Here is a 24,569-nt window from a genome sequence, read left to right on the forward strand (position 1 = left end):
ACAGGCAACTCTGGATGCATGTTTCAAACATGGCTTTTAGGTAGACCTTTCCAGCTGCATGTGTACATTTTGAAGCATGGGAAACTGGCCTGACAGTAAAGACTTTGGAAGCTCAGGTGTTGCAGTGATGAGTATGGTGAAGGCCAAATGTTGGCTCAAGTTTTGGTGTAAGAGATTTGCGTTTACACCAAATGACCAGTTTGGTTGGTGACCTTTGTCCGATTCCTTCATCCCACTGTTTCAATGAAACATTTCTGTGCTTAGCTCTATTTTCCTCCTAGGACATACACTGTCTGTGGTACCCCAGCCCCTCGTGCTAATTCCATGTGTTGATGGGTTCTTTGGGCGCTTCATTGTAAATTAGTTTGCTAATTTGCTAACACAGCGCTTCAAAAGAAATCTTATCTACATGGAAAGTGAATGTGTTTGGTATTAAATAATAAAATATACATAACCCATGGGGCTCTTAAAACTTATTTAACTTCTTTATAAACTTTACAATACAGTATGTGGATATTATAAATTACTTTCCATTCCAAGAAACTGTCCGGGCTTGTTGACCTTCCTTGGAATTTCCTCTTTGTAATTATGTTTAATGTGTTAATAAAGTTCACTTTGAACTGTATGATGGCAAATGGTCTCGTAGGACGTGGGTCAGTGCGGGTGCGTTCACCATATGTGAAGCTTGATGTCAGTGTGCAGGTTAGTTGAAGGAATAGCAGGGCTAAGTCCAAACAATTGTAGAAGCAGTATCTCCTCCCCAGGTTAGCAGTAAAAAGGGGTTCATGGAAAGTTAGGAATGTGGAGTGGGAAATCATTTAGCTTTCACTGCTAGGTGTTACTAAATTATAGTGCTGGGTTTGAGTCACTATCAAAACACCATATATCTAGAGGGTTTTCACACAGAGCTGTAAATCATGTTTACTACATGTATGAGTTGAACGAGTGCATGAACTTTGCAATGCAGCCCAGGAAAATATAATTACATGTGTGTGTGTTTTTGACTGTGAGAAATATGGACAGGAAGCTCCAGGCTATTCCACTGTTGAGTCTTAAATACACTTCTAGAAATTGTTTTTGCTGCTTCCCGGAAATAGCTATTTGCTAAAGCAAAGAGGCTTTCTTGGGTTTTACATAACTCTTTTTGCCAAGAAATGGCAAGCGCTATCCCTTCCCAAGGCACTGGGGAGGAGAGCAGGAATGCTAGTAAAGCAGTGTCAGCAGCAGAGCAGCAAGTGGGGCTTTTCTGTGGTGTAGGATAGTGGATATAAATTGAAAATTGTCCAGCTGTTCAGTAAGACAGGTGTAGGGTCTGTCTTTTATATAATGGAACAGAATGGGGATTCCAGTTGCTTGTATTCGTAAATGAGGCAAATAAATCTGCACACTTGTCTGCATGTATATGAGCAGAAATACTTAAAACAAATGAGGTGATCACAGCATTTCCTTGTTAATGTTTGACTGGGTTTATATGATCTTGAACAGAAAACTTGGCATCTGGCTGGGCTTGTTGGTTTCTTTCTGGTTGTGTTTATATGTATTTGCAGATGGGGAAACTGCAAGCAAGAAAATAACTTTGTGGAAAATGTAGGTTCTGGATTGTTTAAATTATATTTTAAGCGTGATTGCACCCTGGCCCTTGGAACTCCAGGCATGATCCCTGCTAGTAACTAAAATGATTTGAATGTTATGGGGCAAAGTTATATTTAGTTTGTATTTGGAGAAAGAATAACAACGAAGCACAGGGGGGAGGCAGCTGCATTCTCATCACTTCTTCCCGAGTCACATCCGCAGATGTCAAATCCCACCCTTCTCCCTCAGCCAGAGTATTAAGAACTTATTCCCTCAAATTATTGAGTTGAGGGCAAGGGAGACTTATGAAAACCTGCCCTCACTGGGCTTATGTTGAGGTGGGGCTTAACTTTCTGAGAGAACTCCTTCTGTTCAGGCAGAACCAGCTGCGCCCTCTTCTCTGTGATGGGGCTAAAAAGCAGTGACCCATGGCCATAGAGAGCTGTCCTTGCCTGGTGGAAAACTGCAAGAGTTCCCTCTCCCCTTCTGACTACAGAAAAGCCTAAAAATCTTGGATGGAATATCCACCTAGGGCCTTGTTTTCATGCCCTTCTCCCATATCCCATGAAGAAATGCTGCAGGAAGTAATTGCTGTGCAATTACTTACCAGGAACATCACAGATTGGAGATTCTCAGCACTTAAAAAAGCTGCTATTTCCAAGAATCACTGCCTAATGGCTAGGAAATTGGGGGGAGCACAGTGAAGGGACTCCTCCAGGATTTACACTCAGGGCCAGAGGGTAGTTGCTCTCTCCTACTCCACCTTGAAAGGATCCAGTCTGCAGCTCTGGCCCGTGAGTGCAGGCACATGGCAGTTCACAGCATTCATTCCCCCTAGACAGAGAGATTATATATATTAACATTAATTTTGCATTGGTAAATATATGAGCTCACTGTTTTAACAGTCTGGTTTAATGAAATGTTTTCAGGTTTCAGTATGATCCCTCATGTTCTTGGGGTGTTGCCTTGCCTAAAAGCCAGGCAAGAGCAGCCCTACAGTGAGCAGGGATAGGGTATTGCACTCAATTAGATAATTTCTGCTCGCACACGACACAAAGCTGGAGTCCAGGAATGGCAGAGATCGTGACACTGGCTGCTTGAGGAGTAATTTCATCTGCCTTTTAATGCTGTGTTAGAGCACGGGACAGACACCGGCAGCAGTGTGGGATGGGAAGTCAGTGGCTACAACCAGGGTTCAGCCTGTTTTTACCTCCCTGGCAGCTGTAGGTGAAGCAGCAGGTGCTTTCCTGGGATTTTGCCTCGCTAAGCAGCTGTAGAAATGTATCCAGCCTGCAGGGCTGTGTCCTGGGCTCTGCTCCCACACCGCCGTGCTCAGCTGTGAGCACAGACGTGCCCCAGCCCTGCAGGGTCAGACACCAGGGACACTCCCAAATCAGCGCCTTGGGAGGGCTAACTGGGCACTCTGCTCTCCTGGCCACCCCCTGGCACATTGTGGGCCAGTTCTGGAAGGTGGGGAGCTCCTGTCACTAACAGTGCTGCACACAGGATATCGGCAGACTCAGCATGCTTCTGCTACATCTTTTTGCTCTGTTCGTGTAGCAGGAGATGGAACTGCTATAATGAACTGGACATTCATTGCCAAGAGAACCTGAGTGGTGCTGAGCGGTTTAATATCTGGATTCAGAGGGGGGAGATGTTTTTGCCTAGATAGTGTGTGAGGTGTCAGTAGCACCCATTGCCCAGGGGATATTGGAGAGGGCCTTTTTTCAAAACAAACTTACCCTGCTCTGCTGCCTCCCCTGAACCCTCTGATGGTGCAGAGTGGTGAGATGTGCCAAATGTGTCTTGACTGGAAAAGCATTCATCCGTCACTGTTGCAGTCCCAAGGCGGGGCTCTACAGATATGTAGTGAAATAAGATTCAATGAATGCCTGTACATGAGAGAGACAGACATCCGTGATGATATCAACATTTTATTCTTGCTACAGCCCAGCTTCAGGATGTCTAGCTACCATTGGCTTGCCAGGGCACCTGAAACCTCTGACATATGTAAAGGTGCTGAATTATATTGTGGTTCTTTGTAAACACAGTAGGAAATTACGATATTGTAATAATTATCATGGTGCTTGATTTTTACATCAAAACACTGATTCCAGAGAGTACAGTTTGAGCAGAAAGTTATTAATGCAAAGGTGATAGGTAATAAAATGGGAATATTTACAGCACTAAAAGAATGGAAACAAGGCCTTACCGTCTTTGCCTAGAGCTGTACACTGCTGAGAAGTGCATGCTGTATCTGGCAAAATTCACAGCAGGAAAAAAGAGTGAGGGAAGACTTTTATTCCTGTTCCTAAGAAAGCTGCTGGAGGAGCTAATGAAGAGCTGCGCTAATGTTTTTAGGCAGAATGGCTCTAAGAAACGCACCCTTTTCAAAATGTCATGAAGGTCTGCAGCTAGATCCTGTGACAGGGACTGATCCAACAATTCCTCAGAATGAAAGGTCAGTCAAAGGAAAATGGCATTTGGGAGGACCAAGCTTACCACTGACCCAAACATGTGACAGGTCCAGAGGCAACTCTGGTGCCATCAGGAGCACCGCTTGTGCAGCCTGCCCCAGAGAAGCACATGACGTGACTGGGAAACTATCTGATTCCTCCAGGTCTCAAAATTCATCAGGAGTCAACCTGAATGTCGGAAGGAAAGGGATTTTGAAGGAGCCTACAGCAGCCTTCCAAGTTGGGAGGAGGGTGCTCTCTCTCCACTGTCCCTGCTTGCCCTGCGCCAAACATTTTTTCCCCAGTACTAATTATAGATCTGTTTTTGTCATTTGAATATGCATGAAGTGGTATCCTGGCTCACAAGCAGGTCGCAGTGAAACTACTCTTAAAGTTTGGCTTGATTTGATAGGGCTCTGGGTCAGAAAGAACCTCTTCAAGGGCCAACCCAGAATTTCATCAAGTCTGTGGACTTGTCTGGGCATTTCAGCTCCTTTGCAGTGAGTGAGGGCATCATGTAGGGAAGTGTAACTGAATTCAGGGCTGGATTCTCACTCAGTGTTTGTGAATTCTACCTTTTCAAAGCCGACACACATAGCCCCTCATAGTTTTTACTTATATTTTCACTTTAAAATATTCCGCAATGCAATTTGTGTCAGCATTCAAAAGGTCTTGGGGTTATCGCTCCATCCACAGAGATGGTTGGAAATCTCACAAGGTGAGGAATAGAAGGGTGGTTTGGAATTTTTAAAAACACCTGGACAGGCAGTATTTCTCATGGTGTATTTGCCAGTTCCCTTGGAGTATGGGAGGATATGATCACCTCTGAGATGCTGTCCCACAGGTGACTGCAGAAGATGTGAAGGGGCGGGTGTTATCTTTGCCTTCTTTGTTATCTTTGTTATCTCTGACTTTTTCAGAATAAGTGCTCTCAAGGTCCTTACTTCGGGTCATTAGAAGTTCATCAAAATCTGAGTGTGTCTAAGACCCATTGATTTAACCAGCCTCTTAGTTAAATCCTCTAATAAGTTTCGAGCTAGTTTACCACTCTGTTCTCAGCTTGAGCAGTGTTTCTTTTCACCAGCCAAGCTGCAAAATTCATGGGTGTGATTCAACATGAGTAACTGTAACTGCAGCTCTGGAGTCATTCAGGAGCTGTACTGTATGTACTGCCTTAGTCATGCTGAGGAAAAATCAGGCAGACTTTTAAATAATAGGAATTAGTCATGAGGAAGTGCAAATACGAGCCCTGTAGTTTATCCCCTGTGGGTCCAATCCTTCAAAACACTAGGAACAGGAGTAAAATATGAGGGAACAGTTCCAAATCCCACAAACATCTTGTGGGTTTTGGGTGCAACTCAGCATCAGCAATCCTTAGCAAAACATTTTGTCCTTGTGCAAGAGCAGGGCACTTATTATCACACCCATTAATAGATTATTCTGGGAAGAGCACTGCTATTGCAATCTGTGTAGACAACTTGTGCAATTAATGAAAAGGCAGAAAAGGCTGATGCAGGAAAAAGACTCAACTTTTCAGAGCCTTGGGAAGGAATTTCAGTTGGAATTCAGCTATGAGACCATTCCCACTGCTGGAGTCTTTATCACTTCTTTTTTCCTGATTGTTGGCCTGTCCAAGTGCATCCTGTTATCATGTGGCAAGCTGTTTTTACTCTGACATTCCAGGGACACTTTCCTTTGTATGAAATTATCACCTTTTACAAAGAGCAAATATTTGTCAGGTGGGTCAAACCGGCAGGGTTGCTAAGGAGATTAATAAAAATATCCTCTTTTGGACTAAAAGCAATGTTAATGTGTCAGGCTAAGCCGTATCTTTCACTGAAGCACTACCCAATGAATGTTCTGTGCGAGGCTTATGTGTCTCAGATAAAGCCCTTATGGTGACTATTAAAGGGAATTATTGTGCATACAACATGAAAGATTAAAACATTTGGTGGGTGTGGGGAAGTGTTTTGTTGTAAGTACCACTCCTGTTACTAATTTTGCCTTCAGTATAGGTGTTAACTTTAAAACAACTACGGTTTTGTTACTAAATACATCTGTTCTACAGTTGGTCTGTTGGGCTCCTTCTTGTGACAGGAAAATGCTGGAAATTTTGGAAAAGCAATAGAGCCTCAGAACCAAGCTTCCCTGGTGGGTTAGTGTGAGCTGCTGATGACAAGGCTACAGCTTCAGGTCTTGCTGTATCCCTCTGTAATTGCCAACATTTTCAGCCTTGGTTGTGAGTGATTTTTGGTAAGCGACTCTTTATTCTGTATAGTAGTCAGTGTAATGGCCAGATTGATGACTCGGCTTTGAATCAGTGCTGTGTCACTGGCAAAAGTCATAACATCTGTTCCTGTCTCTGCTCTCTCCTAGGCCCCCCAAGGATCGCTGATAAAGTGATTCACCGCCAGTCCGTGAGGCTGGGCAGGACCATCAAGCTCCTGTGCCCGGTGGAAGGCGACCCTCCGCCCCTCACCATGTGGATGAAGGACGGACGGACTATCCACAGCGGCTGGACGAGGTTCCGAATCCTCCAGCAAGGGCTGAAAATCAAAGAGGTGGAGAGTGAAGATGCAGGGACCTACATCTGCAAAGCCACCAATGGCTTCGGCAGCACCAACGTGAACTACACCCTCATCGTCATCGGTGAGTAGAGCTGCAGCAAAGCCATAACCTGCTCTGGGGCGACAGAGAGAGCTGATTTCCATGTAGCTGTCAGTGATTGCAGATTTGCTTTGCTAATCATTCACTGACTCCACTCTTAGCTGGCCCCTTGCAGTGTTTGAGGATTGCCAGAGCTGGCTGTGCTGCCGCGCATCTTCTGCTGCAGCCGGCTGCAGGCAGATAAGATTGCGGAGTGCCAAAGGTTACACATAAACAGCAATGATGAAATAGCCACTGGGGTCCAGATCACAATGAATTCCACACAGGAAAAGCTGTGTGATAAGGAGAGGTCACACTGATCTTTATGTTTGCTATTGGAACAGGATACCTCTCAAAACAAATGTTGGAGCACCCGTATGAAAACGCACAGCGGGGAGATCCATGTGCTGAGCAGTTGCAAAGCATGGTGTCTGCAGGAATAATAATATTTGGGTTGAAACAAAGCTCTGAGCTGGCAAGATGCTCGGATCTTGAGAAATCTTCTTGATGAAGGCAGGATTAAAAAAGCTTCAGACACTGTCTCAGTGACCATGGGTTTCACTGACAATGCTTTTGCCTGTTTTCAAAAGGCTTGCTTGGCCCAGCAATGAGATTTTGGGGCCACTTGCTGGGCTGAGCATTCCCAAAGGCTCCCAAAGACACTTCTCTGGGTAATCGGAGATTCCTCTGCAGAGGCTGTCCCAGAAATGTGCTCATTGGTGCTTGGCTGGGAGAAGAATAAGAGCTGGGTAAAAATCAGTGTGCTAGAGGATGCCGAGGGAGTGAAGGGAAGGGTTACAAAGCAGGGGGTGAGATCAGATATCTTGCTCACCTTTTGCCTGATCAGCATCCTGAGCATCTGGTCTACAAAGTTCTGTTTCTCTGTGATGGTGGAAGTGAGGACAGAGTTTAGGGCAGTTTCCAGCTGCCTGCTTGGTTGGCTCTTGACCTGGTTTTGTTCTATTTCTCCTTTTTCCTGTTTGCAGCAGGAGGGGAAACTGCTGTGGACTCAGGGCACTTGGTGCTGCTTGATGGAGGATTATCACCCGATAACAGGGTGATTCTTGGAGAATGCACTTTGCTGCACAGCCAGTGTAAGAAAGGGACCAGAATGTGAATATCTTATCTGGAAAGACATGTTTCTGTGAGGGAAACCCTCTGGTGTCTCCTGTAGCATCAGTGGAATAGAACTGCGGAAGTCATTTTACAGTTTTGTAGTTTGAGGATTTGGTTTTCCTCGTTCACCTCTTTCTTGACCACATTCATCTATTTCTCTGTGCTACGCTGAACAAACAGGGTGAAGTGGAAATAATCTTACAGAGTTGTGTACATACAGACTCCTTTAGTCTGTGCTTTCCAGACTCTTTGCGGTGGAGAAAGGAATGATGTAGAAGACTGCTTCAGTCCAACTTGTGCTTTTGCAGTGTTTGGAGGTTACCAAAGTCCTTGATCTCCTCTGTCATCCTGTATCTTCTATAGAGCTCAAGCCAGATCCCATTATTCCAGGGCAGAGGCATCAAGGCATCTCTAAGTCAAAGAAGGCTCTGCCTATTCTTGGTAGCAAATGAAAGCAAAAAGCCAGGAGGCACAGGGTAAAAGTTGGACTAGAATTCAGGAAAGATAGGGACAAAAACTCCAATTCAGTTGCTCAAGGAAATTGGATTATCAAATATAATTGTGTTAAGAACAATAGCTTTCATTATATTTGGCACTGAAAAATCCTGGGCTCAAACACTATTTATTTAGAGCCTCATCAGGTATCTATCTATGGAAGGAAATGGTAAGCTCCCACTGGCCTCTGTGGGTGTGAGATTGAGCCCTGTGCAAACAAATATTGATCCCCAAGTGCCAAGAAAAGGGTAACTTTAACCTAAACCTGTGTCAGACAAACGGGCTGAGGTATCATTCACTTCCACGCATCCTTGTAAATACTGGCTAAACCCAATACTTATACAATTTTGCACCTTCTTTCCTCGTCTCACAGTGTGCCCTTGTGCATTCTTGTTGCTCAGACCATTTTTGATGGATTATATACGTCCCCTGTCTCTAGTGGTACAGTTGTGTTCATGTAGCGTTTCAAACCGATTGCTTTTCACTGGGGCAGTTTCCCCTGAAAACAAATGTTCCCCTTGTGTCTTTCTTGTCAAGCTCTGCAAGTAAACACAAGGTATCACTGACTTACTCTTTCAAAGGACTCAGACATTTAATGCAATGACCAGATGCTGGTGTTCATCTTGGTGAAAATACTTGTGGTTGAGAGAAAATCAATCCCTTGTTGGTTTTTGAGAAGGAGGCAGTGTTTTAAAACCAACTGCATGTCAGTTTTGACGACGAAGATCAAATTGATGGAGCTGTTTTGTTTGTGCTCTGGAAAGCACAAACTTGATTAGGTTTTTTTGAACCATATGGCTTCTCTATTTTCCCACTCCTTCAAAGGAGAAAAACCCCTCTTATTCCAGCTTTACTGCTAACACCAAACATGTAAAACCACACAGGTGTCAGACATGGACAAGGTGGTTAAGATATTAGATCTAGAACAGCATTAAATGATTCATGAAACACTAGGACTTGAACAAATATAATTTATATTGACATGAGAGCATTCTGGAAATTTAATCAGTAATATCTGGGAAATATTCAGTAGTTTATTGAAAGGTTTTGGAGTTATTCTGTATAACTGTAACTGAGCTCTGCCACACCACTGGCAAGTGAGGAGCTGTCACCCCTGTGTTATTTACATGGAGACTGCAGCAGAATAAGGTGATGGTTTACCCAAGTCCTACAGAGAGCTGTGACTAAATTCAGTGGTATCCAACCTCTCTGCCTGCTTTCAGTGCTATGTAACTCCTACTAATCTCGACTTTTACTAGCCACTGTATTCCATAATATTATAGAAAACCAGCAAAAATCTGGGGCATTGTACAAAGGAATAAAAAGTTTAGTGGATCCTCCAACACTGGTGGGGGGCCAGCAGACGTGGCAGAGATGAGCTCCCTGGCTGGACTCTCTGAGATGTAATAATTCAGCTGTAAGACTGTTTGAATGTCCCTTTGTGGATTCAGGACAGATCTTGCTTGCAGCCAGCCAGCTCAGTGCATGGACAGAGCAGACATAGGTGTGTCTCTGCATGTCTGGTAGACAAAACTACAGCTTGCCTGGCTGGAGAACCTCTTGGTCTGAGAGTGCAGATGAGACAGATTACAGTGATTTTACAGATGGTAGCTGAGATAGAGACGAGGTGATTAGGCCAAGACCACATAAAATAGGAGCTGAGGCTCAGAGTTGAGTCTAAGCCCCTCAAATCCCTCCCTAAAAGACTATTCCTCCTTCATAACACATACTAAAGTATTTTCCTCCTAATCTTGCATCTTCCTAGCTGCTCTTTTGGAAGTGAGTCTTCTCTCATTCTAGGGTTTTGATCTTCATTCTCCAACAAAGGCTTTGCCAACCCAGATGGTAGCAATTGGTTTCTGCCCTTCTTATTTCCCCATCTTCTCAGACTGCAGGGCCTGGATCCCAGAGATCCAAGGAATCCTGCTCTAATACAGCCCTGCATGAAATGTAAGCCAGTAAAAGCAGATTACCAATATAAGTCAAAACTACAATTTCCTCTCTTAGTTATCCTTAATAGTTTTTGTGGCTCACCACAAGATTTGGGATGCCAATTACACTGCAGACGGATTTACAAATGCTGGAAGAGGAACTTTAATCAGTATTTAATTACATTGCAGTTATTAAGTACAATGGTTCCTTATTTTGGAGAATTATGTGTGGCTCATCAAAACAAATGTGCTGTACCTTCCCCAAAAATTATATTTAAAATGATGCCCATGAAATCTTATCTTTTTTTCCTCAGCTGAATTAATTCTAAGGGTGTGAAAAGTAACTTTATTTAATTTATAGATGGTTGGTTGAAACCTGTGGTTTCTTTACTGCATAATTAAAAAATTCCTTGCCAGTGTGCTCTGAAAGGAAACTGAAGTCCAAAGAGGAAGAAAGAAAGTGCTGAATAGCTACTCCTTATTTGAAAACTGTCCACCTTGTGTGCTGAAAGGAGGCATGTTCTGCAGAAAAAAAATAGCAGGTGGTGTAACTGAAGCCTCTGTCGAGCTGTGGCCAGCTTGGAGAAACTGAGTTTGCACACATGGAGCCACACTGCAGCCCTCCCTGGGAAATCTTAGCCCAAATGGGTGAGCTTTTACTGACTTAAAAATAACTGAGAAAACAAAGTATTCTAACATGGAAGTGCTGGAGGACCTCCATTACTGCTCTCTCTGCAATAATAAATATTATCCTGAGTTCCAGAAGTCTGGACATTCTCTGAAGGGAATATTGTTTGTGAAGAGCTGTAGGAAGGACTATAGGTAAATATTTATGCTGTAACATAATGACCTCTTTCACTAATACACAACACAGAGGACTTTTCACTTGCAGAGTTGTTGTGGACCAAATCCTGCAAGGTGTGCCAGCATTACAACATGTGGGGCTATTGCTACAGGTGCTGCCAGTAAATACTTCTTGTATCAGTTGCTCAACCAGGTGATGAAAGATCAAACTGTCTCTATTTTCACATTTGCATCCATGTTTCTTACTGCTTTCTGTAGCAAAGGAAAAAAAAAACAGGCAGCAGCAAGAGCAGGGTTTGGGGCTGTCACCTTCTTGCTTCACTTGGTGTTTGGAAACTGCCAAGGACACATCTTGCTTGGGTGCATCTCAGCACAAAAAATAATCAACATCTAAGTCCAAGAAACAGCATCTCCTGAATTTCTTTTTCTTGCCTTATGTCCCTGACTGCTGCAGTTGTTTATTTTGTTCATTGGATTTTTTAATTTATTTTTTTTTCTAGGAATATTTTGGTGAAGAATCCATCATCTATCCAATTCATATCCCCCTCTGGTGCCTGGCCCTCTGAGGCACCCAGCCACTTGGCCCCATTTGGGCTGTGGAGTAATAAAGTCTTGATGCAGAGAACAGAAGGCAGAGTGCAGCTTGTTGTCTTAAACCGCTGATGGGCTGTTCAGAATTTGAGCTACATCTCACTTTCAGACAAATCAAATTTGCTGTTAAATGTCTGCTGTCTGTCTATTACAATTGATTGCTTCAAGAATCTGCCCTGACATCAGATGATTTATCTTTAAAGTAGTGTTTTCCTGCTGAGCCAGCTGCTATTTTATGCTTTTTTACAGCTTGTCCAAAGACAGCTCTTTGATAACAGGCATGTGTGAAAAATTTGCATTAAAATAACCATTTTTTGTTTAAACAGTCAGTGTAAGTATCTTGAAAAAATTCATGGCCTTGTCTGAATGGATATTTATTCTTATATTCTTTTTTCTGCTTGTAGTAGTAGAAAATACTGTGTGAAAAAAAAAATCAAGTACAGTAAAACATGGTTTGCATTACACTTCTGCAATGAAGTCATCAATCTGTGTCTCAGAACTCATTTACAGTGCAAAAGCTGAGAAAACATTTCTAGCCCAGTCAGGTGCCACCAGCCATCTTGGAAAAGCATGACAAATTCATTTGTGTTTGGATTTTGGCCTGTTAAGAAGCTCTGGGGAGCAGAGAGAGATGTGCTCAGCAAGAAGATGTGAATCAACATTGAGTCAGCAATGTGTGCACCAAGGGTCTGCTAATGCTAAGCAAAAATTTAAATCAGTCAACACTTCAAAAATAAAGGGAGAAAATCTGCAGTTGCTGCATTTGAGAACAAGGGGGTGTAGCCTGTGCTGATCATGGTATGGAGTTAGCAAAGTGTCTTTAGTGCATTTACTTCAACATGAAGTGCAAGGGGCAGTCCATCCAGTGTGGGACCATTAACACAATCACAGAGCACATAATCATGGCTAATGATGATTAGTCAGTCATTATATGGAAATGAAGAGTTCCTTGTGACAATAAACAGTAACAAAGTTCATGTTTAGTTTGTTAAGGCCCCAATCCAGCAGCTGGATCTACGTTGGTGGCCTCCTGTGCACACGCAGGGTGATTAACACCAGATGAGGATCTGGCCATAGCCACCAATGCTTAGTAATGGTTGTGTTGCTAATTAAAGATCAGATTGGTTTGGGCCTTTGAGAGCTGGGCAGAAAAGGGGATCCTTCCCAAGACCCAGCTATTGGAATCATTGCACAAGGACTTCTTGTCAACATGTGGTGTCACCCACCGTGTCACCCTCCATGGAGGTGTAGGTAGGGGTTTGCTTCTTAACAAGAGCTGCCTTCCTGGTGTTGCCAGGTGAGGGAGTCCTGCATGCCAGCCTGTGGGAAGAGACTGGAAATGAGCATAAAGGGATGCCAGTGAGTAGAGGAGTCAGTATTTTCATGTTTTGCTGCAAACTCATAGCTAAAAGCTGTTCCCTTGGAAGTGAAGCTCCTTTTCCACTGGAAATGACTCATTGTTGACTAATGATGCCCTCACCCAAGCAAGGGCTCTTCCTTCTCAGTGTTTATTAGCATAAAGACACACACCCTTGACCAAGCTTGGTGGTGCTCAGGGACAGCACAAGCATGTGAAAAGAAATCTAAAAACAGTGTTCCTACTCCCTGAATTTCAGGGATTCCTCACTTCCTCCTCATTTGAGAGATCCTATTCAGAGTCCAATGAATTCCCTGTCCAATATATACAGCATGTTGAGTCCTGTAAAATGTCTGCTGTTCTGGGAGAGGAGAGGAGGATAAAGAAATATGCCAAAATGAAAGGTGTGACTATTGTTGGATTGCTACAGGGAAACAATTTCACTAGTTTTCATCATTTTGATGAGTGCTGCACTAGACTGATGTCACAATAGCTCATAACAATTTGTTCTTGAAAAGCTTCCTCCATAAAGAGGTGATGATGTGAGTGCCAGTATTGGCTGTAACTATCCTAAAAATGACTGATCAAAAATGTAACACTGAGTGGTTTGACTGATGGTCCTGGTGAACGGGTGTAAGAGGCTGGAAAATACCACAACTGGGCAGCAGTTTTGTTTCTTCCACGTCCAGATCCATAATGTAGCTCAGTGCTAATGCTGTATAATGTCCACAGTTTTTACAAGATCTTTGTTTGGTTTTATTAGTTTCATTTGATTTTATAACAAACTTTATAGTATGCTTATCAATGCATCATGTTCTGGCTGACAAAAGCCTCGCTGTTTCGGGTAGATCTCTTTTTCCCCTTCGTGAAGCTGTAACATAGAAGCCAAGTTAAGAAGGTGACAACACCTGTTCACAATTTAAAGGAAATGAAAAGATTTTTTTTTCCATGGGTGTAAGCATGAACTTCATACATATATGTATGGATATATAATTTCCCCCCATACTCCATCCTGTGGCAGACTGTGGCAAACCAGAGCTGCAGCCCGTGTAAATCCCAGGCATGCAGGACATATGGATGCATTTAGCCCACAATCCTTTGCAGATGCTTTGGAGTGTGTAGTGGCTGCTACATCCGTGCAAATAGCAAGCTGCAGCTCTGCTTGCTGCATGAATATTGTTTGGGAATGAAAGCAACACACAATACCAGGCAGGCTGACATTAAAACCGTGTTTGATCTGAGCAATTTATGGCTTCCTTCTGTTAAACGATATTAATAGAAAGAGGCTCTGATCCCAGCGAGTTTGTGGTGTTCATGTTGGGTTTTTCTCGTCAGTTTGTCTGAGGCTAAAAACATCTCTTGCCCCTGACTGTATTAATCAGAGCTGTCATGGTGCAATCCTCCATATGGGCAGTGGGCAGGATTTCTCTGTTGACAGTGCAATCCTGTTGTGCTCAGGCAGAGATTTGTCCACATCTGCATATCCACAATGCTGAGAAATAGTTTGTGGATGAAGCCAAGGCAGTCCCTGCTCCAAGCAGGTGATCAGTATGTGTGGAAGGCAGGCTTTCCAAAGGTGGTCTGGATTCCCAGGCAAGGTTTGCTGTGACTGCAGAATAGTAGTTAGGAGTCTTTTAATTACTAGCACCCCAAGTAATGAGAAGCCATCAAGCTAATTGCAGGCCTGGGCATCAGCAGCTTTGAGATATCTACCACCTAGCCAAGCATCCAAGATGACTTATCTTCTCCAAGTAGCAGGGTCTTTCTGTCAACTTTCCTTCAGCTACTGCTGTCCTCTCCTACTCCTCACAGTTTTTCCTTGGAAGTTGTTCTCCTCCCTCTGCTGCTTGCTGAAGGCTGGGAGTGAAGGATTTAGCATGGCCTCACTGGACTCAGAGGAACACTGAAGCTGTGTTGAGCTTCATGGGCACAGTGACTCCAGAGCATCTGTGCCAGAGCACCATGCCCCATTCCCTTGTGCCACCACACAGCTCTGTTGTCCTCAGTATTCCCAGTAAATACCACAAAAAATGGGGTTTTAGCCAAATTTTCCCTTTGGTATCAGTTAACTGAGCAGTACCCAAAAGGCACACTTGTAAATTAAAGCACAGTGTAGAATATTTATTATAGAATTACCAGTGCCAAGTTGGATCAGTTTATAATGTGTAGCTTGAATGTTGTTTTTGGAGACTGCTTTTTTTATGTGTAAGTGCACGTACACAGCACCAATTGCTCACATGCTGCCTCTTGATCCATGCATGTAGGTATGTAGCCTGTTAAAATGTATGGTTGCTGAGGAGCTGTGTTTTTACATTCCTGTAGGGTCTGGTTCTCTGCCTTTCCTGTGCTGTCTTTGGCATCCACATTAAGAAAGAGATGAAAAGAGGAAAATAAAAATCAACAAAACTACTGAAAATTAGTGTATAGACCTCTTTTAAAATCCAATTTATTTTTGTTCGATGAGAGGAGGAACATGTTCTGTGTTTTCCTTCATGAATAATATCATTGTGCTAGAAGGCTTTGATTCTTCCTTCTTTATAATAATGTGGGTTTCATAGTCAGAAGACCTGAGTATTTACATTATACACTTCTTGGCAATAAAATTGGAAAAGAAGAGGAGAAAAAAAGTACTAATCCCAGGAGTTCTGAAACCTACACTCCTTCTTAAACGTACCCTGTTAAAGACATTAAGTCCCTTGCAAACATCCATCTATCAGCAGTTGAGAGTTTGTAAAAGGCGTACTTTGTTCTGAACTCCCTGCCCTACTGATTATGCACAGTTCTTTTATTTTGAGACTAGGATGACGACCCCTTAGCCTGGTAATGATGACAGATTTATGTATTTTAACACCCAGACGCTGCTGTATTTGTTAAGGGCTGCCAGACTCCAGCAGTGCTGCAACCGTGGTTTATTTTCATTGTCAGCTTGTGCTGCTTTTTAAGGTGCTCTGCAGCCACTGGAAGCAGCGCCACTGCTGCTTTCAGAGGTTGAGATGTCGGGATGTTAAGAGCATAAGCCACCATCCTTGGACTGTTTCCACTCATAAAATGTCAGTTTTATTCTGGTTGCACTGGCGGGATGGAACCTGCTCCTTGCACCGCAGCCAAGGAAAAGAGGGGAGAAATAAGCGGTAAACTAAGGAATCAGATAACACAGAATTTACCCCTTCACTTTCTACTCCCGTGATGTATTTTGCAGCTCTGGAGTCAATGTTTTAAAGAAGTCTTTCTTTTAAAATGCAGCAAGAAGCAAAGAACATAAACACACTTTGCAGGCGTAGCTGTTAAAGTGCTGTGTGGGTCAGCACATCTGTCCTCTGCACAAAGCATCTGTCTGTGATTTTTCTGGGTTGTTTTAAATTACTGCAAGTGGCAGAACAACAGGGAGACAAACAGTGAAAACAATGCTGTTGTTTAATATTAAGCTAAATTATTAACAGGCCTGTACAGAAAATATTTCATGTAAATTAAAGGGAAACAAATTATTTTATTTTCCATTGCAATGATCCAGTGCAAGAAAGGCAGTTGTTGTTTTTCTTCTTTTCTTTGATCTTGCTTCAGATATGTTTGTTCCTGTGTGCGTATATGAAGTTCTTACAGACACACTGAAGGTTGTTAGGATGTAGAGCAAAAAATGCAAAATATGGAGGGTTTTCTGATCTCTTCATGCCAGCCAAGCCACTAAGTCTGTTTATCACACAATTGAGATTATACATAGGAATTTCATTGCTTTTTTTTCTTCCAGTTCATTGTTTCTCTGAAAAACGTAGTCAAGTCGTTTGAACTATTGAGTTGAGTCAGTTTTTCTGCTTGATTGTCAACAAAAGGCTTTGAAATATTTGGCATTGAATCCTCCATTGTGAAACTATTTTGATTTGGAAAAAGCATTGCCACCAAATTCTTCATTGAGTTTTCTTCAGTCCAATATTGGATGTTTCTCTTCTTAAAGAGAAGCTGTGTGACCTGGCATGTTGGTTTTGTGTTGTTTTTTTTTTTCAAACTGCAACAAATTATGGTGACCTTTGCACTGAAGTAGGCAAGGATCTTCACCTCACCTTTGCTGAATGTGCAGCTGGCAGGAGAGAGGAGAACTGGGGACAGTCCTTGGTCACTGGCAGGGAACTGCGGGGGTTGGATCCACTTCAGATGCAGGCTGGGATTCCCTGCTGAACAATCCCAGGAATCTCGTGGAGGAGAAGGACGACACCTCCCCAATCCCCAGCACAGCCCAGTGTTTGTGCTCTGTTTGCAGCGTCTCCTGACAACTGCAAGCCCACTGCAGCTCCTCCTGGTAGCCCTGGCATGGGTTTTGGCAGGAGAAACTCCAACCCAGGAGAAGGTTGTGGCAACAGCATCAAGAGGGTTGTATCAGCCAAGGTCTCTTGTGAGCTGCTTTGGTTTGAGTGTGGTTTTGTTAATCCCTTTCCTTCAATGAGGTTTGGAAGATGGAGCAGCCTTCTCTTCTGGGAAGTGAAAATATTGATGGTGAATTTTGAGAAGCTGGTCTGTGTCTGGCTTAAAATGCAAGCAAGGTGCTCAGCATGCTCTGGACATGGGAACTGTGTCCTGCTCACACTGGCTTCATCTGTAGGGACTCCATCACCCCTTTCCTCTGGGATGGTGTTTTAGAGCCTCCAGGGAGGTGTCTGAGAAACTCTGACCAAGATAATTGTAAAAGCATGCCTGTGTGACCTTCAGAAAAGATGAGGTTGTTTTCTGGGTGCTCTGTCCTTGGATAATTATGGAGAATTTTGTGGTGGCCCCTGGAGACCTTGCCATGATAAACAGACAAAAGAACAACATCTTCCAGGGGTAGATGGGTGGAATTGCATGAGAGAGGAATTTGGCCATGAACATCCTCAGTACTGCCAGCGCTCATGTGTATCTCATATCCTTTCCCAAGGAGTGATTTGGATACATTTTACCCTCATTCTAGGCAAAAGCTGCATCATGGACATGCTCAACTATGAGTTAGCCTGTGAAATCTTAAATACACAAGTCATGCCTTGTATGGGGTTATTGCTATTCATTTGTTTGACCTGTGTTAACTTCAGAATTTTTGGCCCTGCCTGTGTTCAAAGCTCCACACTTATCAGGAGGATGGGCTGCACACTGCACTGCTCACAAGTGACATTTTTTGCCACTCTTCAGCATCTTCAGCAAGGGAGGGAATACTGCAGATCCTGTGACACCACCTCTGTTCCTCCAAAGCCATGTCATATCCTTGGCATCTCCTGAAGGGGAAACTCTTAAAAAAGTTTCACTTGATCCTTCCCACCTCGTATTTGGACAAAGCACTCTTCTGTGTTTTGGGCCAAACCTATTCATTTTTTCTCATATTCTACGGACCACAAAAATAGTTGCAGACATGAGGGATAAAAGTCAACAAATTTCCCGCATGTCATTCCTGTTAGTTCTGCTGTAATCTTTTTTTAGAGTATTTTACTGCTTTTCTTATTGACAACTATCTCCCTGGAGCTCTGTACCAGCTTTTATGAACTTGGTACAGGGAGCCTGTTTCCTGTGGAGAAATAACCAGTTTGTTTATTCCCATATGGAGTTCTGACTTGCTTTTTTACATTACAGATGTGACATGACACCTGGTGCCACCCCAGCACTCTGCAGGATGCGCAGTGATAATGATTTAACTTTTGGGGATGGCGTTGCTTTTGGGCCTCGCTTGTTTATGGCCCCATGGATTTGGAAGGTATTTTCAAGACTGTTCACCCTGCCTGGTTTGGGGGATTTGCCATTGTAATGCAGTGGGATTTTTTCTCCATCCTCAAATGCTAAACCATGGCTAAAGGGAGGTGATAGGGCCAGCTCTTTGCTGATACTTGGGTCTCTGCTCTGAGTAGTAGGTGGATTTTTCAGCCAGTGATTTTCTCAAGCCTCTCTTCAAATACAGGATGACTCAGGCCATGAGTGAAATGCTTTTCATGTTCTTGTTGAGGGGAGAAGTGGACCCCACTTAGAGGCCTGTAGTGTTAAAGGAGGATGGTAAACTGAACTTTCAGCATTTTATCTCTGGGACCATCAAAGATAGAAGATAAAGGGGAGGTTTTCAAAAGCAGTCAGCCGAGGCTGAGTCAACCCCTTTTGAAGAATTCCCATGAACTTCCATGGGATGGATATTGCCACTGCTGAAAGCTTTTGAAACCTTACCTAACCATCCAGTGACACTTCTTGAAAAATGTGTGTACTAAGCACACATTCCTGGGAAAATGTAAGTAGGGTTCACATGTGTTGAATACCGAGGTGCTTTCTCAGAAGCAGGTGTTTTGAAAGGAAATTGAGAAAACGGGTTTCTGAAGCAATTTTAATGGGCTATAGTGACTGCCCTAGTCAGCAGGGACATGGTACTTAAAAGCTGTTTTTTAGAATAGTTTTGTCTCCTGTAAGCAAGGCCTGCCTGATAAGTTGGCTGTGGCAATAAGCAATCCTCTAACAATAGTCCAGCACATTCAGCTGATGTGTGAAGTCATGCTGAGAGCAAAACCATTGCAAGGATTGCTGGTGTCTGACTTGGAGCTCATGTGATGCTTTGGGATTCAGAATAGGAAAGCCATTTCTGTGCCACCTCTGGCTGTCAGCTGTAGCAGTTAAATAAAAGCTAGCAGGAGTACGGAAGCTGAGAACTGAGACAGTCCCAAGGTTGCAGTAATCAAATTTATTTTTTTCTGGTTTATGAAAACTGGAGGCTCACATATCAGGAACGCTGCTGTTGGATGTAGTCCATGCATGCAGTTGCCATTGCTGTGGTGGGAAGTCGGTGGAGTTACTCAGCAGGAATGTACATGAATGATGAGCAGGGTGCCCCACCTGTGTTGCAGGAATGCATCCTGATACCCACCTTCCTTAGCTTTAGGACTCATCTGGAAATTCACTGGACTCATTTGAAGGGAATGGCAAGTCTCGCAGTTTTACAGGAAGGAAATGAAGGACAGAAGGAGCAAAAGAAGAAAAACATTAGGGGAGGGATTTTTTTAAAAGAACAACTTTCCTTCTTTTTGCATTGCAGACACGTTAAGTACTTAACATTTTAAGAGCATCCCCTGACTTAGAAAAGCTGGCAGAGATGGGATTCAGTACGAGTCTGCCAGATTGATTTACAAATCGGCCTTACGAGCTCCTGCTGCTTAAACATACCAGAATGCGACAATTAAAGCCAACATCTGGAATTCATTGGTGCAGCTGATCCTAGATAAACATTAAATGAATGTCCATTTCCTTAGCATTGGATTTCCTCTGGCTACCACAGCTTAAGCAGTGTCATCCTATCAGATAGAGCTGATGCTGAGCAAATGTCAAAGTCACGAGCCAGATCAATTTGATTTGTCTTTTAGCACTGAAACTAGAACTAAAGCTGGGCTGAAGACACCCACTGTTTTTTTCCACTGGACTGTGGGAATGGATTCCTCATCTCACTAACCTAGGCTAAGACAGCTCTGTGACTCTGCCTCTCCTGTGCAGAATACTTCAGATTGCTTAGGTTAATCTCACTTGAGGAACTTCATCTCAATATTTTCTTCTCTCTTTGTCTCCCCCAAACCTGTCAAGGTTACAGAAGTTTCCCTCCACTCCACAGATCCAGGGAAGGATTTTGTCTGTTCCTTTGTCAGAAGCACTGAAAATCAGCTAATGAATTTGGGACCAACTCCCAGATTAGTTGCAAATTATATAAATGGAAGCCAGTCACAACACTTGTCTTCCTTTGCAACAGATCTCCAGCATTCAGCATCTTCCCACTTTTACTAATCTGACAGTCAAGGGATTCTTCTTCCCACCTTTTGCCCATTCATTCAGCTTTACAGAAGCATTAGCTCAGCACCATGGTTTCCCTGGGGAAAAAAATGGCAAGAATCTTTCTATTTTCTTCCCTCCTGTGTTTTCACACTCTGCTCCCCTCACTTTGTGGAGAAGTTGTACCCATGTGGAGATCATCTTGGCTGGGCAATGAGTTTTCAGGAGACATTTGGGTTTCCCATCTCTCGTATCCGGTTCAGCAAGGAGCAGCACAGCCACGAGGGCTGTGCTTGACATACCCCAGCGCTCTCACTGTCGCTGTTACACCTCAAGGGCCTGTGCATTTCAGGAAGGGATCACAAGTAGGTTCCCTGAATCACCCTACTGAACCAGCAGGACCTTCTGCAGGGAGCAGGCGCCTTCTGTCCTCCGAGCGGCCGCAGCGGCTGGGCTGGAGGGAGCCGTGACCCCTCTGAGGACGCAGAGCGGGCTCAGCACGGCGGTGCAGAGCCCTGGCGCTTTGCATTCTCCTCGTATAGAGTTGCCTGCTCAGGGTAGGCTCGAAGAGGCAGAAGTATTTTCCTTGCTGGTTGGCCCTTTTTCCCTTGTGGCTCTGCAAGCGTTAATCTGAAAGTGGAAACAGAAATGCGAAAGAGCTCCTCAGAGAGGAAAGATCCAGGTGAGTTTATGGTTGTGTTATTTTGCTTTGCTGGTGACTTCTGTCTGGTGGGTTTTGAAAGCAGCCGATAAAATATTTTTCTCTGTGTTATGGTGCCCGACAGTAGCTCAGAGTCCCAGTTTCTTCCTATAGAAGATAGACCTTTGAGGTCTATAAAATTTATACAGTACACTTTCTGATTTTTATTAGCCTAGTAAAAGAGATCATATTTTGTGTGCTTCTGTATCTCTGGAACTTATGGCTGGGGAATTATTCTGCAGGGCACCAAGCTGCATGCTGTGGTAGAAAATACTGATTTATCTGAGCTGTGAAAATGGTAGACCAAACAGATAATAAAAGTCCTTGAAATGTTTCAGACATACACAGCCATTTTAGACTATCCCACAAGGGGGCTGTGGGTTACATTGTCATTTAGCTTTTAGTTGTTGCTAATTAGTTCCACCTAAATACTGATTTCCCCAGCCTATTCCTTGTCTCTCAGTTATAACACCCCAAAGAATGAATTTGCTTTACTTTCCCTGTGTTTGAAAACGGTTTCATGGGAATTGGCCTGTTTGTGGACATGCAGCAAATCCAAATACCTTTAAAAATACAATTATTTTAAAAATACATATGCTTCCAGGCCCAACAATGCGTGGGGAGATTAGGGCACAGCAGAGAGCAAGTCCCAGACTTTAGAGTCTGAAGAGATAAAGTTGATCAAGGACTGATGGAGTAAGAGGTACTAAAAGGTAGAGGAAGTTTCTAAAGTTTGTGCAGAACACTGGTAGAATAAGGGGCCTCTTTATGCCTCCTATTAGTTTTTTTTCTGTGCTTTGTTTTTCTTATCTGGGCAGCTAAAAAATGAAACTCTTGGCTAGATTTAATAGCCTGTTTCTGTTCAGTTAGAAATTGGTATGAAGACTGGGAAAATCGTGCTGCTTGTGACAGGGTTGGAGAAGAATATGGGTTGGAAGGTACTTGTAACTGCTCCCTGCAAGATCAGCCATGACTTTTACCTTGATAATAAGGAAAATGGCATTCTTCCAGTGAAAGGGAAAAGAAGCTGGTAGAAATGCATATGAAGAAGGAATAAGAGTTTTTTTCCAATGCTTGGCTTAGGCTGGAATATTTATAGTTGTTCACATTCTGAACAGTTCCTTTATTTTCTGGTAGGAGGCCTCCAAAATGACCTTATGGCAGTACACAGACAGACGTGGGAGTGGAAGGGATCATACAGTGTCACTTGGGTGGGATGTTGGAGGCCCTCCTGCCTTTTCTTCTGGGCAAACAATGGCAGCTGCACAGCCTGGACACAACCTAGAACTTGCCTCTGTTGGTTTGTGCCTCTTGAAGTGATGAGGAGGCTGAGCATTGACCTGAGGAGGCTTTGGGTCTATGTTACCTCTGCACAGTCCCAGAGGTGCTGTTAGAGGGAGATGCCACATCCTCCTGGCCTCCTTCTTCCATTCAAAACCCCACTAAATAGCTGTGTCTTCACCACAAACATAGGTGAGTCCCCTTACCACCACATGGAAGAAATAACCAAATTCTTTGGCCTTTTGTTCAGTAAAGGCCGGTGGAAGGTACCTCTAAGGTGGCTCTGTTTCCTTCTGCATCATTTTTCTGACCTAAAAATAACACTGTGGCCCTTGTGGTTGCCATTAGGGTTATTTAGTGCTCCAGCCTTTTTTTATTTTTTCCCTTCCCTTTCCAGAACACTATTGCTGCTGAGCAGAAGAACTGCCCCATTGTGCGAGCCCAAAGGAAACACTGCACAGAAAATGTGAGGAATTTTTAGGCCATGATATGTTTGGACTAGGAAGCAGGGGACTCGGAGGAATGTGGAGTACAGTTCCAAAAATATTCCTTGCAACAGCGCTCTTGCTCAGTAACAGTTATTTTTGTTGGCCCTCCAGCTCCCTGGAGCAGGGCTGATGTCATTCCCCGGCACGGTGGAGGTGGGAATACAGAGAGTGCCCTGTGGTTTTGCAGGGCTGAGAGTGGACAGCTGAACCAAATGCCTGCTCTTTCTGTTGTGAGAAGAAAATTTAAAGGCAGCATATTGTAGGGGGCGGTGGGGGTAAAATAATTAAGAACACCATAGAAATATCTTCCGTACTTGTAGTCTCTTCCTTTCCTGTGAGCTCCCTTCCTCTTAAATCCTCTGCTTTTCTCCTCTCAGTGATTTATGTGCTTTGGAGAGCTTTTTGGGTCATGTTTATGATGTTGTACTGCTTTTGTTATTAAAAGTGATCAAATAATAACTTGTAGTGTTCTGGTGTCCTGAGCATCTCTGGCTGAGACACAGGCATGTGAACATCTTCACAGTGATTAAATAAGCTGATAATACACCCTTACAACACCTCAGAAGAAAACCAGCTTTATTTTTTTTTTTTCTGTAATAAACAGGAAAAAGAAGTAAAATATTGGGGTCTTTTTCCTTACTGATGACTCTCAATGCTCATTATGATCTTGGTGATGCTGATTTGTCTTTGATTTACATGTGAGGAAGATGCCAAGAAATAGAGAAATTACTTTTACAAGAAGTTTATCTAGGCTGATAAGGTGGTAAAAGCTGTGTGCATCCATGAGTGGTGTGAACCCAGCATGATGTAACTTCACCTCAGTCCTCCATAATCTGAATTATGGTCAGCACATTACCCCAGAGACAGGGGTGGCACAGCATACTGGACACGAGGCAAGGAGCTTAAAACTGGATTTTAATCCTGGTTCTTGCATTTAGGCAGACCATTTTACCATGTGTGCCACTGGTTATTACTTTCTACCTGGGTCTTATATTTGACTTACATGTACTCCTAGAGGGACTGTGTTCATCATTGAGTGGCTCTGGTTTGTGTTTTGTCATCTGGATTTAATTGCAGCCACACTTTGCTTCTTCACAGCCCCAGTGAAAGTTGTGTCTCGTGACTTGACATGAAGGGAAACTTATTTGAGCTATGGGAGTGGTCCAAACGTCCCCTGCTCAGGTCTTTATTGCATCCTGTTTTATGGGGAAAGGAAGAACCCGTAAAAAACCCACAGTGCTGCCTTTCCTCAGCCAGGTATCTTGGGGCTGCAGAGGGAAGAAAACTGTACAAAAACAACCCAAAAGCATATGCATGCAAAGGTTTCCTAACCTTGAAACTTAACTTTTGGCTTGATGGAATCCATGCAATGCTGACAGCTATACAGTG

General features: G+C 43.4%; 1 protein-coding gene across 9 annotated transcripts in view; it reads left to right on the forward strand.

Moving 5' to 3' along the window:
* Positions 1-24,569, forward strand: part of FGFRL1 (fibroblast growth factor receptor like 1) — a 171,937-nt gene that overhangs the window by 74,882 nt on the left and 72,486 nt on the right. For 8 of the 9 annotated variants that reach the window (XR_015772661.1, XM_014262822.2, XM_088056364.1 and 5 more), the window contains one exon: positions 6,405-6,677. Coding sequence is in view for 8 of the 9 variants with exons in the window: in XM_014262822.2 (XP_014118297.1) it covers positions 6,405-6,677 (273 nt within the window). In the remaining variant the exon portion in view is untranslated. Of the gene's footprint in view, positions 1-6,164; positions 6,282-6,404; positions 6,678-24,569 lie in introns of those variants that run through there. The other variant, XM_014262828.2, reaches the window with a different exon arrangement.

The sequence above is a fragment of the Pseudopodoces humilis genome, chromosome 6, assembly GCF_049639895.1.
Source record: "Pseudopodoces humilis isolate 2021_Gansu_Grassland_sample_001 chromosome 6, ASM4963989v1, whole genome shotgun sequence".
NCBI lineage: Eukaryota > Metazoa > Chordata > Aves > Passeriformes > Paridae > Pseudopodoces > Pseudopodoces humilis.